The sequence below is a fragment of the Medicago sativa genome, chromosome 2 (assembly GCF_051527215.1).
Source record: "Medicago sativa cultivar Bolivia chromosome 2, Bolivia_mono, whole genome shotgun sequence".
NCBI classification, from domain to species: Eukaryota; Viridiplantae; Streptophyta; class Magnoliopsida; order Fabales; family Fabaceae; genus Medicago; species Medicago sativa.
In genome coordinates, this window is record NC_140750.1 from 62,784,133 (window position 1) to 62,798,528 (window position 14,396).

Genomic DNA, 14,396 nt, shown 5'->3' on the forward strand with positions numbered 1-14,396 from the left:
CGAGAATATAACATTTTTGGGAACAAATATTCAAAACTTAAAATAAACATGAGAATGTTGCATTTTCAATCTCACATTCCCGAGAATCATATTACAAACCTTTAAACAAACACACCATTTTTCTCACTCATCTAGTGCTTGTTAGGAAAATATTTGGGTGACACATTAGTGTATTTTGATGAGAGAATGTTCTAGGAATGATTAAAACAAATTAATTTTGATGATAGATAATGATTGGCTATGAGAGAGATATATGCAATATCATCAAAGTTCAGTATCACTCACGCGCAACTCGTTCTTGTTATCTCTCCTTACGAATGATTTCCTACAAACAAAGAAAATCTCTCCTCATGTATGATGTCTACATTTAATAATATTTCCTTTATCTTTGTTCAAAAATATTTCCTCTATCTAATTTTATTGTCACTTTAGTGTTTTTTTTCTCTATCTTAAAGTAATTGTCAATTTAAAATACTAATACAATATTTATTGAAGTCCATTGCACTTAATAATTCTACTAACTCAATTAATAAAAATGTTTTAGTAAATAATACTCTCTGGTCACATTGGGTCATGTTAACCGGTGCCCCCGGGGCGAACCCAAAAAAGGAAATTTTAAGTAAAAATGTGAACTTTTTAAGCTTTTAATGCATTTACTACACAACTTTCAATGCAAAATATTATTATATTTGACTCCTTAACTGGTGCCTGTTTACTCAATGAATATAAAAAGTTATTTTTTTTGTAAATATGATCGGACACAACCATCAAGCGACAATTAAAATGAGATGGATTAGGATATGGTGTTGAGATTGTACGAGAAATTGTGTGTCCAAATTTTTTTTTTTGTATATATGGTCTCAAGATATGGCACGAGAAATTGTGTGTCCAAATTAATTTTCACTTATTAATTTTGTGTGTGTATAAAATATTACTATCTTTTTAAAACTCTATTTATCACTCACTCTTTTATGATGTGAAATTAATAGACTTGATAACTTTGTCTAAAATCATATTGATTTAACTCAACAAAATGATAAGTGTAGAGAAAATGTTTCTAGCAATAATCTTGTGTCAAAATAAAATAAAAAATTGTTACAATTAATATTAAAAAAATTGGGGATATTTCCCCAGGTATAAATAGAATCATCATCTCCATTCCTCCACAATACATTGGGCGGGAAAAGAAAGCGAATGAAAGCATAAGAAAACCCCAAACGCGCCTTTTTACCGTCGTTTCGTTCTCTTCCGATTCCGATGTCGAACACCGAAACCCTATCCCTAATTCACGAAATTGAATCTCTCGTATCAGATCAACTTCAAGTGGTATTCATCTCTCTCTCTCCAATCAAATCTCTTCAATTTCCCCTTACTTCTCTTCCCCCGATTTTCAATTTCAAAGCCTTTTTTTATCCTAAATTTCTTTGATTTCATGAAAATTTGTTTAATTTCAGGTTTCATACAAGTGGCTTAGTCGCAATTATAAGATATCATCAAATGAAGCAAAAAGGTAGGGTTTTTAGTTTTCTGCAGTTGATGGGTTTTTTAATGCGTAAAAAGCTTTGTTGCTTTGTGAAATTGATGGGTTTTTTTACTATGGTATGAAATTTGTGAAAAGTTGAAAATTTTGTTATATGTAGGTTGCTTCAGGAGTTTGTTGAAAAACATGAGGATGGGTTGGAAGTGGTGTATGCTTTGTCTGGCTGGTTAAAGAGTAGTATTCCTAGCTACCATGTAAGGCTTGTTACTGGGACAATGCTTGCAGGTACTATCATCTTTTTTATGTATAATAATTATAGTTGTAGCGGCAATTATGAACTATGAAGGTTAGACACGGACACTAGACATGAAACCGACACTGATACATCGACACTGATGATAATTTGAGTAAATGTCTTGGTGTCGTATTGGTGTCAGATATCGGGCATGTCTTAAATTTTAAGTGTCAGTGCTATATAGGTACCGGACATGTCAAACAGACACACGATACTGACACTGCTATGTCGACACTAATAATCATTTGAGAAAATTAAAGTGATTGAAAGTAATTATCACATGTGTCAGTGTTGTATTATTGTCGGATATTAGACATGCCTTCAATTAGGAGTGTTGGTGCTGCATGGATCATGAAAAATGATTTTGACTTTCCATTAATTGTAATTTTTTTCCCTACTGCTTAATACTTCACTGTTTGATGTTTTGATTTGATGTGATATCATTAGATTTTGCTCTATCTTTAATTTTTATCTCATAAACTTGGTGTGTTTTCTTCATAGTTTTGTGGCTGTTGAGTTTATGCTTGTTTGTTTGGTTTGAGTGTCAAGCTTTTGGGGTCAGGTTGAAAACAAACATAACTGATGGTGATGAAGCGAACTGTTGATTGTCCTTTAGCATCTTTTTGTACAGGAACTGAAGTAATTGGTGTTTATTAATTCTCCTATATGAAACCATGACATGAACCAATTTGGTGTTTTTCTGACCCATCATTTTGGTATGGTCAATTTAGTCTCTATTTGAAGAAATGCTTATTAACTAACTCAATTTAGATTTAGGTGGGCTAGTTTAGCTTCTTCAAAAAAACTAACTCAATTTAGATGTTCAGTTAAAAAAAAATTGGAAACATTGTTGTCCAATGAGTTGAGAAAAAATTTCATGTCACTCTGGAGTGCCTTACAAACATTAGGAAGTAGGAGTATCATGAAACTGATTCTCATTTTTTATGCAGAAGCACAGGAAGAGTTTGATGGGAAATGCTCAGTCCAGGTATATAGTGTGCAAGCTAGTATTCCAAAGGATGCAGCTGTGCTTTGGAATGCAGAATTCATTCAAGCAGAAGAGCTCTTCAAGAAGCTTTCCAAAGCTGATAATTGCTTGGGAGACAATAGGTAGGTTCTATGTCTTCAGAATATGTATATAGTATTTTAGTTTTTTGATAAGGAATATTGAGTATGTATATAGTATTAGTCTATTAGAATATATGGTTTTATCATTTGTTGTCCCCCAAGCAAGTCATGATATTAGTAGGAATGTTTTTTATGAGAATTAGTCTGATTGCTTTATAAAATTTATGCCAGCAGATTTGATGCCACTCATACTGAACTGACAAATTTTCTTTTTGGTTCTCTTTGCCAATGGCGATTACAACACTAATATATTTTGTATACTTGACAAGAGACCAGAAATTTTTTGGGTAACGTTTCTGTGAATTGCTTTAGTAGGAGTACTCAGTGTCACCGTAATATATATTCAATAATTAAAAATGAAACTATTTTTCATGAACTATATGATTTGACTAAATTTGTCGCCAAGACAATCTATCACTATTACATGTTCCAAAACTTGGTTTTTTCCTCCCTAATAATGTTTCTTTCATGTGACCAAAAAATGGTTCAGTGTCAGTAGAAATTCGAGAAACCAAACCAGGATCCTTCCATCTTCTGCTTTTGGAATATGCTCTCCACTATTGGAATGATAGAGCACCAATTTAGTGTTCATAAAAAAAGATTAGCATTAAGTCTTTCCATTGCTTTTGTGTGGGTTTCAGGTTCGCTGGAAGACCTCTTTCTCACCCCTTGTTGTGCTATTTTCTTATCATATATTTGTTTTGTTAAAGTCTTCTGATATTAAAATGTAGAATGGATATAATATAATATGATTTTGGTTTCTATTTTGATATGAAAGAGTGAAAGATAGAATGATGTGAATGTGTGATGCATCTCTCCAGGACATGTAATTGCACAACGTTTTAAAAAGAGATGAGAAAGCTGCTTTGAAAAGTAGGGGAATTTTTTTTTTTTTTTTTTGGTTTCAGATCAACAAAAAGTGCTTCCAATAAACTTCTGAATCAGTGTCATTCAAATGTATTTGATTTTTGTAGCCAGAAAAAAAGTGGTGGTTTGATTTTGCAGTTTTTAATTCATTGTATGTATGTGCAATGAGTTGACCAAAATAATCAATCTAATATTTCAATCTTCTGGCAGTTTCTTTTTACTGTTGTAAGATTTAATTTCCTCAATAACTTCATTAATGAAGAATGTAGTCACTGAAAATGATTATAAGAATTTTCTTTTACCGCCAGGTGCTCAGTCTTGAACTCTGAACAGACACGCATGCGTTGCTGTCTTATATGTGTCTTTGCGGTTTCCTAATTCCTGGTGGCTAACTAGCATATTTTTCAGGTTCTGTGGGATCTCTAATTCTTTTGTACAAAGGGTAAAAAGGAACGAGGATGGACAACCGGCAGTTTCTGCCACTCCAGAAGTAAAATCTGTAGTAGGCTTGGGACCAACAAAGAGTAATGTTGTTCACCAACCTCCTAAAAACATAGCACACAATTCTATTGCTAAAGTTGATCTCAAAACACAGAATGTGGAGAAAGATGTCAAGAGTGAAAGCAATGGTACAGGAAATGCAGGAGTTCATGATAACATCAATAAACCTATTGCAGAGAAAGAAAAGTCTCTTCCCTTGCCCGCAGGCAAAAAGAAAGGACAAGCTGATAAAAGTGGCTCTGTTAATGGAGGTTCGTTGGCAAGCTTCTGGGGTCGTCCATCTTCAAAACCCAAGCCTTGCGCTGTGCCAGAGGAAAATAGTAACATGATTTCAAAACCTGCAGGTTGGTTTCCATTCCGGTTTATTGAATATATTTTTTTAAGATTTTTCAAATCCTTCTCGATGATTATAGTTATAATAGCAGTAGTTATGTAACATGGCATCTCCAAAAAATTTACTGACATAATTAAATCTTTCAGAAGCTATTGAAAATGCCCAAACTTGTGCTCATGAAGCAGTACTGGGTGACAGTGATGACGATGATAATCAAGGTGTCGCCTTAAGAAGATCATCCAACAGGAAAAGGAGGGTTGTCTTTGATTTCTCAGATGAAGATGAAGATGTCATCAGTTTAGCATCAGATGAGGTCCCTAGTAAACTGTCATCTAAAGATTCCAAACAAAATGACAAAAAGTCATTAGAGAAAGTTGCTTTGAATTTTGATTTACCGGTAGAAATTAAACCGTTGGTTAAGGATGAGAGAGTTACTGAGAAAAAAGTTTTCCAACCACCAAAAGATTTATCAGTTATCACCAAGTGCACAAGTACTGGGAAACCATCTACTGAGAAGTTGCAGAGCAATGCTCCGGAAATTTGTATAAATAAGGATAGTGCAAAAAAGGTCTCTCCAGGTTCACCTAAGAGGAGAAAAGTGATGAAGACTAGGATTGATGAACGAGGAAGAGAAGGTACCCTTAAATGCATTGTTTTAACTCACCAGGTTCTTTTTTCCATATTATAGTGTAGAAGTCACCTTTATGTATGACTATAATATGTTAATTTTGCACTTATGTTTTGAACCTAGTTCTTTACGAAAATTTCACTTATATATGCATGATTATCGGGTGATCCTTATCACCTTTATGTATGACTATTAGTTCTTTTGTATTATATATTTGTATTTGTCTCTTACTTATGTTTATTCTTCAGTAACTGAAGTAGTCTGGGAGGGGGAGGAGACAGAGCCAAAGAAAGATGACAAGGATACAACTAAGAAAGCTGATACGGTTGCAAAGAAAGCAGACAATATATCTACCAAAGCTGTTAACGGGTTGGTGTTATTCTTACATTTGAATTGAATGAATGAAATTTTGGAAGCAATCAATACTTCAAAGGCTGCATGACTCCTTGTTAGGTGTCCCTTGAAGTATACTGTGATTCTCATTAGGTTTGCTTTGCAACTTGCACAGTCTTATTTCTAAAGTTGCTTGAAGGTTTGACAAAAAATTCCTGATTTCATGATATATTAAAATAAGTTTTACATTGATATGAGCAATTCATGAATATAGGCAGTTCATTGCTCATTCTTACTAGCCGATTGTCCACTTTGGCCAGCAATAACATTTTAAAACTTTGAAGTTTGTAGACATCCCCACTGTACTTTCAATCTGATTTTATGGTTTAAACTCAATTTTTTTTTTTTTTGAAACAAAAGTTTACTGTTTTATTGCAAGTTTAAAGCTTGACAGTGATTGATGACTAACTTCATTCATTGCATTTCCAGCGCACCGGCAACTAAGAAGCCACCAGCTACATCAAATACTACTGGAAGAGGAGGAAGCAAGAAAGCAGGAAACATAAAGGATCCCAAACAGGGCAATATTCTTTCATTTTTCAAAAAGAAAGTGTGAAGCCATCTTCCCAAAGAGTTACAATATTCAAGGGACCCTTCTAGCAGGATAATTCATCAATGTTACTTCGTTTGTGATTGTGAGGATTTTGCATTATGTAGATCTAGTTCTATTTTAGTCTGGGCGTTACCTTGTAATCTGTATTCCGAATAGTTGAAATACCTTAAATATGTTGTGTATTTCTTTTTTCTTGTTATGTTGTGGTGTGATGGTAGTAAAGTCTAGAGCAGAAAGGGAAACAGTCATTGTAGTAAGTGATTTCAGCAGTTTATTGAGATTGGATAAAATTGCTAACAAGCGACTGCACGGTGTGTTTGGTTGTGAGAAGAAAGTGAGAAGAGAAAAATAGGTGAGAGAGAGTGTGAAAAGAGAGAAATAGATGAGAAATAAAGTAGATTTGATGAGTTGTTTGATATAAGAGAAAGAAAAGAGAAATAGAAGAGAAAGAAGTGTGTTTAGATTTTAAAAAGACAAAAATATCCTTGCATTTAAAATTGATTGATTTTTTTATTTTAACATAACTTAATTTTTAATTTTGTTATAATTTACATAATTAATTTAATTATTATTTTAGTAATAATACATATCATTTACAATATTTTTTTTGTGCAAAATAATTCATATAGTAGTTTTTGTTATTATTATTTCATATTCTTATACACATTCAATTTGACTTATTTTCTGTAAATAAATGTTTTTTTAATTCAACTTTACTGATATGAAATGATAATAACTACTAACTAGGGCTTATATTAACAAAATGTATGGATTCGTTTTGATCAACAATTAAAAAAAAACTTACACTTACCAACAAAAAAGATAAAACACTCACGTAGTAAGTTGGTAGATTTGCACCGCATAAATTGAAAACAAGAAAACAAGAAAACAAAAGGCTAAAAATGGAAAAGTAATGATATTATTTATCTCTCTCGAGTTTCTCTGCTATTTTGGAGAGATGAAAAAAAGTGTGGGTCCCAGCCCATTTTAATCTATCGTCCCAATTTCTCTGATGCTCCAAGCTGCAGAAAGGAAGCATTTCTCTCCAACTTCTCTCGTCCATATCTCTCTCTCATCTTCTTCTCTTCTTCCAAACATAAGTGTTTTAAGTTTGTACAAGTACAAATTTATCTTTAACAAGTGATTTTTTCTTTGAATTACTACATTAAACTGATAAGTTTGTACTAGTTCTTAAACACATTAATGCAGACAGTTTGAATGTCTGCATTAATGTGTTGAAAGCTCCAAAATTCATTATTGCAGTCCTTCAAAATAAAGTGACTCCAGTAGAATCTAATGGGAAAAAATAAAAGTTATAATCAAGTTTGACGAAGCCACAAGAACCAAATATTCCAAAATATAAAGTGGTGTTCAATATATGTGTCCAATAGATTTTTTCAGTTTTTTTTTTTTGAGAGAGAATTTTTGTCCCGATTAATTTCATGTTTGAATCAAACATAAAAGTGCAATGCTTATCATCTCATCATTAAAATTCATTGGGTTTAATTAACACCTTCAAAAATATACAAGTGGTGTTCAATTAAGTTTAATGGGGAGAACATGAATATGTCCCTCTATTCAAATGCATTAAAATACTTTCCAAAATTATATATTCTCTGTTTTTGTCTTCTCTAAATACGCTCACTTACAAGTGTTCAAAACTTATTCTGACTCTAATTCTGTGAGTCTTACTGATACAAGACATGGATCCACTGTACACAACTAGGAATAATTTATTCATTTTCCTTTCGTGTTTAAAAATGCTCGAATTTATACATTTTCATTAACTTAATCTCCTTAATTATTTCATTTATTTGTTTATTTATTCAACTAGTTTGGTTACCATGAACCAAAAATCTGAGTTAAATGCCGTTGTGTTTGATCGTGATATACTATCCAATTTTATATTACAAAAAACAAAAGCCTTTGCGTTACGCTTCCCACAAGAGGGTCTTATTCAGCACATTCTCACATCACAAGTACGTTGAAAAGAAATTTGTTTTAAGCACTAAAAGATTAACTAATATTTTACTCAAAAAAAAAAGATAAACTAATATACAATTCAGCATTAACTTGGCTATAAATACATGAAAAAATCTTGGTAAACACACAACACTTCTTTCTCATATTTCATCAACCAATTATTCAACCTTGTTTGTTCCTATTATTGTCACATTGCACTAGCTACCATATGGTTATGAATATTCAATTACATTATATTTCATTTGCATTGTTTCTTTGCTTGGGATTGTTGAGTTTTCAAGCTACATCTCGAACTCTCCAAAATGACCCTATGTATGAGAGGCATGAGCAATGGATGGTACAACATGGCAAAGTCTATAAGGATGCACATGAAAGGCAAAAACGTTTTGGGATATTCAAAGAAAATGTGAATTACATTGAATCTTTCAATAATGTTGGAAATAAATCTTATAAATTAGGACTTAATCATTTTGCTGATCTTAGTAACCATGAGTTTGTAGCAACTAGAAACAAATTCAATGGATATTTGCATGGCTCAAGCATAACTACTTTTAAGTACAAAAATGTGAGTGATGTACCATCTGCAGTGGATTGGAGGCAGGAAGGAGCAGTCACACCTGTGAAAAATCAAGGTCAATGTGGTAAGTGTTTATTTATTTATATAACAATGAAGGTGTGGTTTCTTATTTTTAACCTTGTAATAGTAAAATTTAGTTGTGATTTAATATTTGTAGGATGTTGTTGGGCGTTTTCGGCTGTTGCATCAACCGAAGGAATTCATAAGTTGAGTACAGGAAATTTGGTCTCTTTATCAGAACAAGAACTTGTTGATTGTGACACAAGTGGTGAAGACCAAGGTTGTGAAGGTGGCCTTATGGATGATGCTTTCGAATTCATTATAAAAAATAATGGACTTAGCACTGAAGTGGAATACCCTTATCAAGGTGTTGATGGAACATGCAATAAAACTGAAGTAGGCAGCTCTGCTGCTACCATTTCCGGGTACGAGAATGTCCCCGAAAATGATGAGCAGGCATTGCAAAAAGCCGTAGCAAATCAACCGGTTTCGGTAGCCATTGATGCTAGTGGCTTTGACTTTCAATTTTACAAAAGTGGTGTCTTTACTGGTTCATGTGGAACTGAGTTGGATCATGGTGTAGCTGTTGTGGGTTATGGTGTTGGTGAAGATGAGACTGAGTATTGGTTGGTGAAGAATTCATGGGGAACTCAATGGGGTGAAGAAGGGTACATTAGGATGCAAAGGGGTGTGGATGCTTCAGAAGGAATATGTGGTATTGCAATGCAACCATCTTATCCAACTGCATAATTATAAGATTTAGACACCATTATTCCTGTATGTATATGTATAGTTCTGTTGTGTTGTATTTTCTTATGCATGCTCCCAAGCATGCATTTGTTTATAAATTCAATGTATTGTCTACGAGAATATTTGTGCTTGTCAATTGCTATCTATGAAACACGGGTATAAACACAGACACCAAACACGACACGGACACTAACACACCAACTTTGCTAATAATTTAAGAAAATCATATAATTTAATGTAATTATTGACACTAAAACACGTCTAACCCGAGAAGTGTACGTGCTTCATAGATTATATAAATCTATAATCCATCAGCACTCTCTAAACCTTGAGTCATGCCCTAGCTTGGGTGAGCATGATCCATCAGGTTTTCTAAAATGGGTATGTAACCAGTTCTGGATTGTGGCACCTAAGGTTGATTGAATTTTCAATTTATACCTTTGAAATTAAATTTTTGGCATTGTTTATGGGTCCAACTATAGCCTTTATTTGAAGTTTCATATAATAATATTAGGCTTTTGTACCAATAACAATGCTCGAATCATAATAAGTGCATAATGTTTAGTGTATAAAATCGAGTGATGAAATCATTCTTTTAGTTTTTAAACATGGTATAAATTTACAAAAACCGGTTTTAAAACTAAATTTTCAAGTTTAAATATGATTTTGGAAAGAAAAAGAATGTCTTTAAACTAGTTTTTTTTTTATAAATAATGATTATGGTAACAAACCCAAATTGGGCAAGTCTTTTTTCATCAAATCCAGATAAAATCAATGTTTTGAGTAATTGTCAAATTTCACTTCATTCATCAAGTAAGATACAAGATGGAGTTTGTATTTGCCAAAGAGTGATGATACTTATCAACATCATCTCATACAGAACAGACATAATTTTTTGTTTGATTAAGGAAAGATAAAGTCAAATTTGGACATGAAAAAAGTTGCTACCCTATGAAAGTTACCAAATCAATGAGATAAAAATATACATGATTTACAATATGCTTCAGACGAATGTTACTATAGTTATTCCTTGTTGTTAACTTTCTTGAATCATGTTAGTTGGCTCGCTCAAAACGTACTTAGGTAGCTCGTACTTTGCGCCTGCAAATATTATAACAAGAATCAGAACAAGGAAACATTGATGAAGGAAAATACTGCAAGAAATTAACATGTTTTTCTAGCCCTATCATAACAAACACAAGGTGCAATAGTATTTCCAAATTTCAAAGAATTTTGCTTAAGTAGTAGTTCACTACTCTCATGCCAAGCTAGTGTTGCCACTACTTTTACTGTACTTCTCCTGATTATACTTTTCAAATGCCTGTTTGGAATTTGTAAAGAATCTTAAAGACCCCCCAAATGGTTGGTTTACATTTTTGGGTAATAAATTCTGACGAGACGTGTAAAATGAAACAGTTATGATAGTGAGAAAACATGTTTTATGTGGTAGGGAAGCCAGGGTGAGAAAGGTAATGGTGGGGCTCCAGGGAAATGGATTGTACACAATCACATTATGTGGATCAACGTCAGACAAGCCATGTTCCAAAAATAGGAATTCATGCTGTATGATTATGATCGGACATTTGAGATCAGATTCGTTATTGCATAAATACGTGGTTATCCCGACTGTAGGGAATCTGAGTCTCGGGCAACCGAGATATCTGAAAAAGTGCAGTGTACACCACCACCATAATCCACAATAAAGAAGGGTGTCACATGATACAACCAAGCCAGTATACCTGGACCACATTTAATTAAGGCGAAAAGTATGGTAGTGCTGTTGGAAGCCCACATGATTCATAGGAATGGCATAAATGTTGCTCCAGCCTTTTCATTTTAATTACCAATTTCTTAATAACTTTTAAAATCAAAGAAAATTGAATCAACAGAGTTCTTAAACTTTTTATTAAAGACAGACTTAGATTATAGAAACCAAATCATGTTATATTGTTTTTATTTTTAGTTTTATTTAAAACATGGTAAATAGTTCAATGCAAGATGAACTAATTACTTACCTCTTTCATCATAGCATACTGTCAAATCAGAACTCTGGACAATGACCCCAGCACTATCCACAATTGCTTGTGCTAAAGATAGATCAGCTTCAGCAGCAGCTCGAAGAGCATCCCAAATCTCTAACGTGCGGAAAATCAAATGCAGATTTCAATTGACTTACAGTAATTATGGTAGAAATGAAACAAAGTGGAATGATTGGCCTTACAAAATAAGTTACAGGAACTAAAAACAATGGCTGCAACTTTATTATTTATCGGAAATTCTTATTATTTGACAATAATTTTCGAGAACCAAATTCAAAGGTTGATTACTTGTTTTCTTGACATTCTCTCTATTTTTTCACCACAAAAGTGAGAGTTATGACTTCACAAGGAACACTGATCCCAAGGAAATAATCCTTCATTATTTCCTCATCACCAACGTGCCTATTGAAGCCAATTTTCACCTTTGTAGTGAAAAAACCTTAACTCAAGTCAAAATGAACATCATGGTCATTCTTGCAATTGATAAATACAAAAGAACTTGGATCCGTTTTACTAAAAAAAAGACTCTAAGCCATTAAGAAATTATTGAAAAACAGTTCTAACGCAATATGAAGAACTACAGATTAATCAATCTATAAAGTTCAACTTCAATTTCTTCTAACAGAACCATCCATTTAGTCCCTTTAAGTTGAAGCTTTATGTCCAACTTATTTTTCCAGATAAAACACTTCAATCTTATTCCAATCTCATGACACTATCACGTGTGTGAACAACAGACAATAGTGAAGACTTTCTGAATAAGAGGGAACAATTTTTTAGAGCCCCATAGTAAGATAAAAAAATATTAAGAATAAAAATACATGTTGACATGTTTATTTCTTCTTGTTGGTTTAAATATAAACTCAAGAGTAAGGGTCAGCTATTCATTATCCGATTGGAATATGAACTAGTGGAATTATCAGTTCTGGTTGAGATTACATGATAACTTATATCTTAATAGTTACAAACCCTATTGCAGTGTAGTTAAATAGCAGCTTTAGCGGCACTATAGCACTGTAGCCCAGTAGAATTTGAACAAACCGTTATTTTTTATAATCCCCAATTGAAAACACTGCCCTATTGTACAAAATCAAATTTAGAGGCATCTTAAGAGATGACCATACTTGATGAGATTGAAGCGAAACAGCAAGCTATTAATTTTAATCAGGAAAAGTAATCTAAACGAAGAAATGGGATCAATGCAGTCAACCATTAGAAGTGAACTAATTCATAGCAAGCAATCATTTCTATTTAAACTCCTTATATTCTAAGTCAATTTAATTACAAATAGGAATTGAAAATAAGTCAATTTAATACCTTTCCGACCACCATAGTGAGGAGCGGTGTCCCAAAACTCGTCGCGCAATTGTATTAGCTGAGTCTTTGTTATTGGCTGAGGATGCTTCCATGGCTTAGGCTTTCGGATCTTCTTTACAGTACCTGTTAAAATTGTTTCAAGTTTATGTTAAAGGAAGCTGAAATTGAACTGTAGTCTAAAATCTAACATTGTATCAGGAACAAGACACTAAAGATAGTTCCACCTTAAGAAAACAACACGAATGAAAAATCTACCCACAAAGCATTTGAAATAATGAATGACAACAACAGCAACAATAACACGGACCATTGATATCATCATCGTCGTCGACTAAAAACATTTTACACAATGTGAAAGTTGCTGCTTACGAAATGTTTAAAACAAACTACTGTGATTCAACAAAAATATCAAAAATCCAAACCAACATGAAAATCAAAGGTATTAAACTAATCAATAATATTTATTTACCCTTTCCAATTACACTAATCCAAATTTCAATACCTGCTTCACATGAAATTCAAGATGAACCAATTTCAATTCTCAATTTACTAAAAATTTCCAATCAGATTTTTTTTTTTTTCTTTTACACCTCAGTACATTATAAAATTCAAATATTTGGCATACAATTCTAACACATATATCAAAGAAAACCATTAGCAGCAACCAAACAAAATTAGATTGAAAAAATAAATAAATAAATAAACATTAAAAAGAAATGTTATCAATATAGTCACAAAGGGTATAATTTTAAATATTATTAAATATTAAAAATAAAAATTGACCTTAAAATAAAATACAATAAAGTAAATATACAAGAATCTATATAATTGAGTTGTTCTTGATGTTAAAAATGCAAATTTTTAAAGCTATCATCAAATTGAGATTTTGAAAGCAACCCAACATTGAGAAAGAACTGATTATGAAACAGAGTTCATAAAGAACAGATTTTGAACAGAACCCAACATGAAATATATTAAGATTAAGCAAATTACAATGCAAAATAGAGAAAGAAAGAAAGAAGATAAAGTTACCATCAGCTTTAGCTTGAGAGGATCCAGCACAACCCATTGAAGAAGAAGATGAAGCTCTCTAGAGAGAGAGAGAGAGAGAGAGAGAGAGAGAGTTTTTTCAGTGAGAGAGTCAATGACGTAAGGAGAAATCGGTTGTACACTCTACAAGCTCGCTTTTTGTTGTTGTGCAATGGGGAGAGAGAGAGAACCTCTTAACTCATTACTTAATCATTATACACGTCACCCTATACAAATTCAATCAAATTTTACCTCTCAAATAAATAATCAAATTTCATATTTATATAGTACTCTTCTTTCTTTTTTTTAGGCAAAATCTAATGATATTTTATTTGGTCAAAATTAATTTAATGATTTATTTATTTATAATTTGTTTTTCCATCAGCTATTATCGTATTTGATTATAAATATTTTGGAATATAACGCAATCAAATAAATATTTAACTGGTGGAATGATTCTTATTATAATGAGATTTAACTGATTTTTTTATTGAAAATTTAAACCATATTGTACAAAAAATA

The 14,396-nt window shown here is 32.4% G+C and overlaps 3 protein-coding genes across 4 annotated transcripts; 2 read left to right on the forward strand and 1 right to left on the reverse strand.

Annotated features, from left to right (window-relative positions):
• Positions 1 to 1,167: 1,167 nt before the first annotated feature.
• POLD3 (DNA-directed DNA polymerase) lies at positions 1,168 to 6,479 on the forward strand. Of its 2 annotated transcripts, none has more exons than XM_085745511.1 (8): positions 1,168 to 1,326; positions 1,455 to 1,510; positions 1,641 to 1,765; positions 2,726 to 2,885; positions 4,179 to 4,615; positions 4,752 to 5,240; positions 5,482 to 5,602; positions 6,056 to 6,479. In XM_085745511.1, the coding sequence occupies exons 1-8, from the start codon at positions 1,258 to 1,260 to the stop codon at positions 6,180 to 6,182; spliced, it is 1,584 nt and encodes a 527-aa protein (XP_085601637.1). In that variant the 5' UTR covers positions 1,168 to 1,257; the 3' UTR covers positions 6,183 to 6,479. The 2 variants fall into 2 exon arrangements, with proteins under 2 accessions (XP_085601637.1, XP_085601638.1); XM_085745512.1 differs by having other exon boundaries at positions 4,755 to 5,240.
• Positions 6,480 to 8,294: 1,815 nt separating this feature from the next.
• LOC146949518 (senescence-specific cysteine protease SAG39-like) lies at positions 8,295 to 9,611 on the forward strand. The gene is made up of 2 exons (XM_085745513.1): positions 8,295 to 8,803; positions 8,897 to 9,611. The coding sequence occupies exons 1-2, from the start codon at positions 8,371 to 8,373 to the stop codon at positions 9,487 to 9,489; spliced, it is 1,026 nt and encodes a 341-aa protein (XP_085601639.1). The 5' UTR covers positions 8,295 to 8,370; the 3' UTR covers positions 9,490 to 9,611.
• Positions 9,612 to 10,266: 655 nt separating this feature from the next.
• Positions 10,267 to 14,128, reverse strand: LOC146949519 (uncharacterized). Its single transcript, XM_085745514.1, has 4 exons — positions 13,878 to 14,128; positions 12,846 to 12,968; positions 11,505 to 11,624; positions 10,267 to 10,590 (listed from the first exon to the last, which is right to left on the reverse strand). The coding sequence occupies exons 1-4, from the start codon at positions 13,912 to 13,914 to the stop codon at positions 10,526 to 10,528; spliced, it is 345 nt and encodes a 114-aa protein (XP_085601640.1). The 5' UTR covers positions 13,915 to 14,128; the 3' UTR covers positions 10,267 to 10,525.
• Positions 14,129 to 14,396: the final 268 nt, after the last annotated feature.

What these genes read in the sequence shown, in the direction of transcription:
- POLD3 (XM_085745511.1), top strand. Translation starts at nt 1,258, where the DNA reads ATGTCGAACACCGAAACCCTATCCCTAATTCACGAAATTGAATCTCTC. An exon ending in AATTGCTTGGGAGACAATAG is followed by an intron (nt 2,886 to 4,178) that starts GTAGGTTCTATG and finishes CATATTTTTCAG; the next exon opens with GTTCTGTGGGATCTCTAATT. An exon ending in CATGATTTCAAAACCTGCAG is followed by an intron (nt 4,616 to 4,751) that starts GTTGGTTTCCAT and finishes TAAATCTTTCAG; the next exon opens with AAGCTATTGAAAATGCCCAA.
- LOC146949518 (XM_085745513.1), top strand. Translation starts at nt 8,371, where the DNA reads ATGGTTATGAATATTCAATTACATTATATTTCATTTGCATTGTTTCTT. An exon ending in GAAAAATCAAGGTCAATGTG is followed by an intron (nt 8,804 to 8,896) that starts GTAAGTGTTTAT and finishes TAATATTTGTAG; the next exon opens with GATGTTGTTGGGCGTTTTCG.
- LOC146949519 (XM_085745514.1), bottom strand. Translation starts at nt 13,914, where the DNA reads ATGGGTTGTGCTGGATCCTCTCAAGCTAAAGCTGATG. An exon ending in TCACTATGGTGGTCGGAAAG is followed by an intron (nt 11,625 to 12,845) that starts GTATTAAATTGA and finishes TCCGCACGTTAG; the next exon opens with AGATTTGGGATGCTCTTCGA. An exon ending in AGTATGCTATGATGAAAGAG is followed by an intron (nt 10,591 to 11,504) that starts GTAAGTAATTAG and finishes TAATATTTGCAG; the next exon opens with GCGCAAAGTACGAGCTACCT.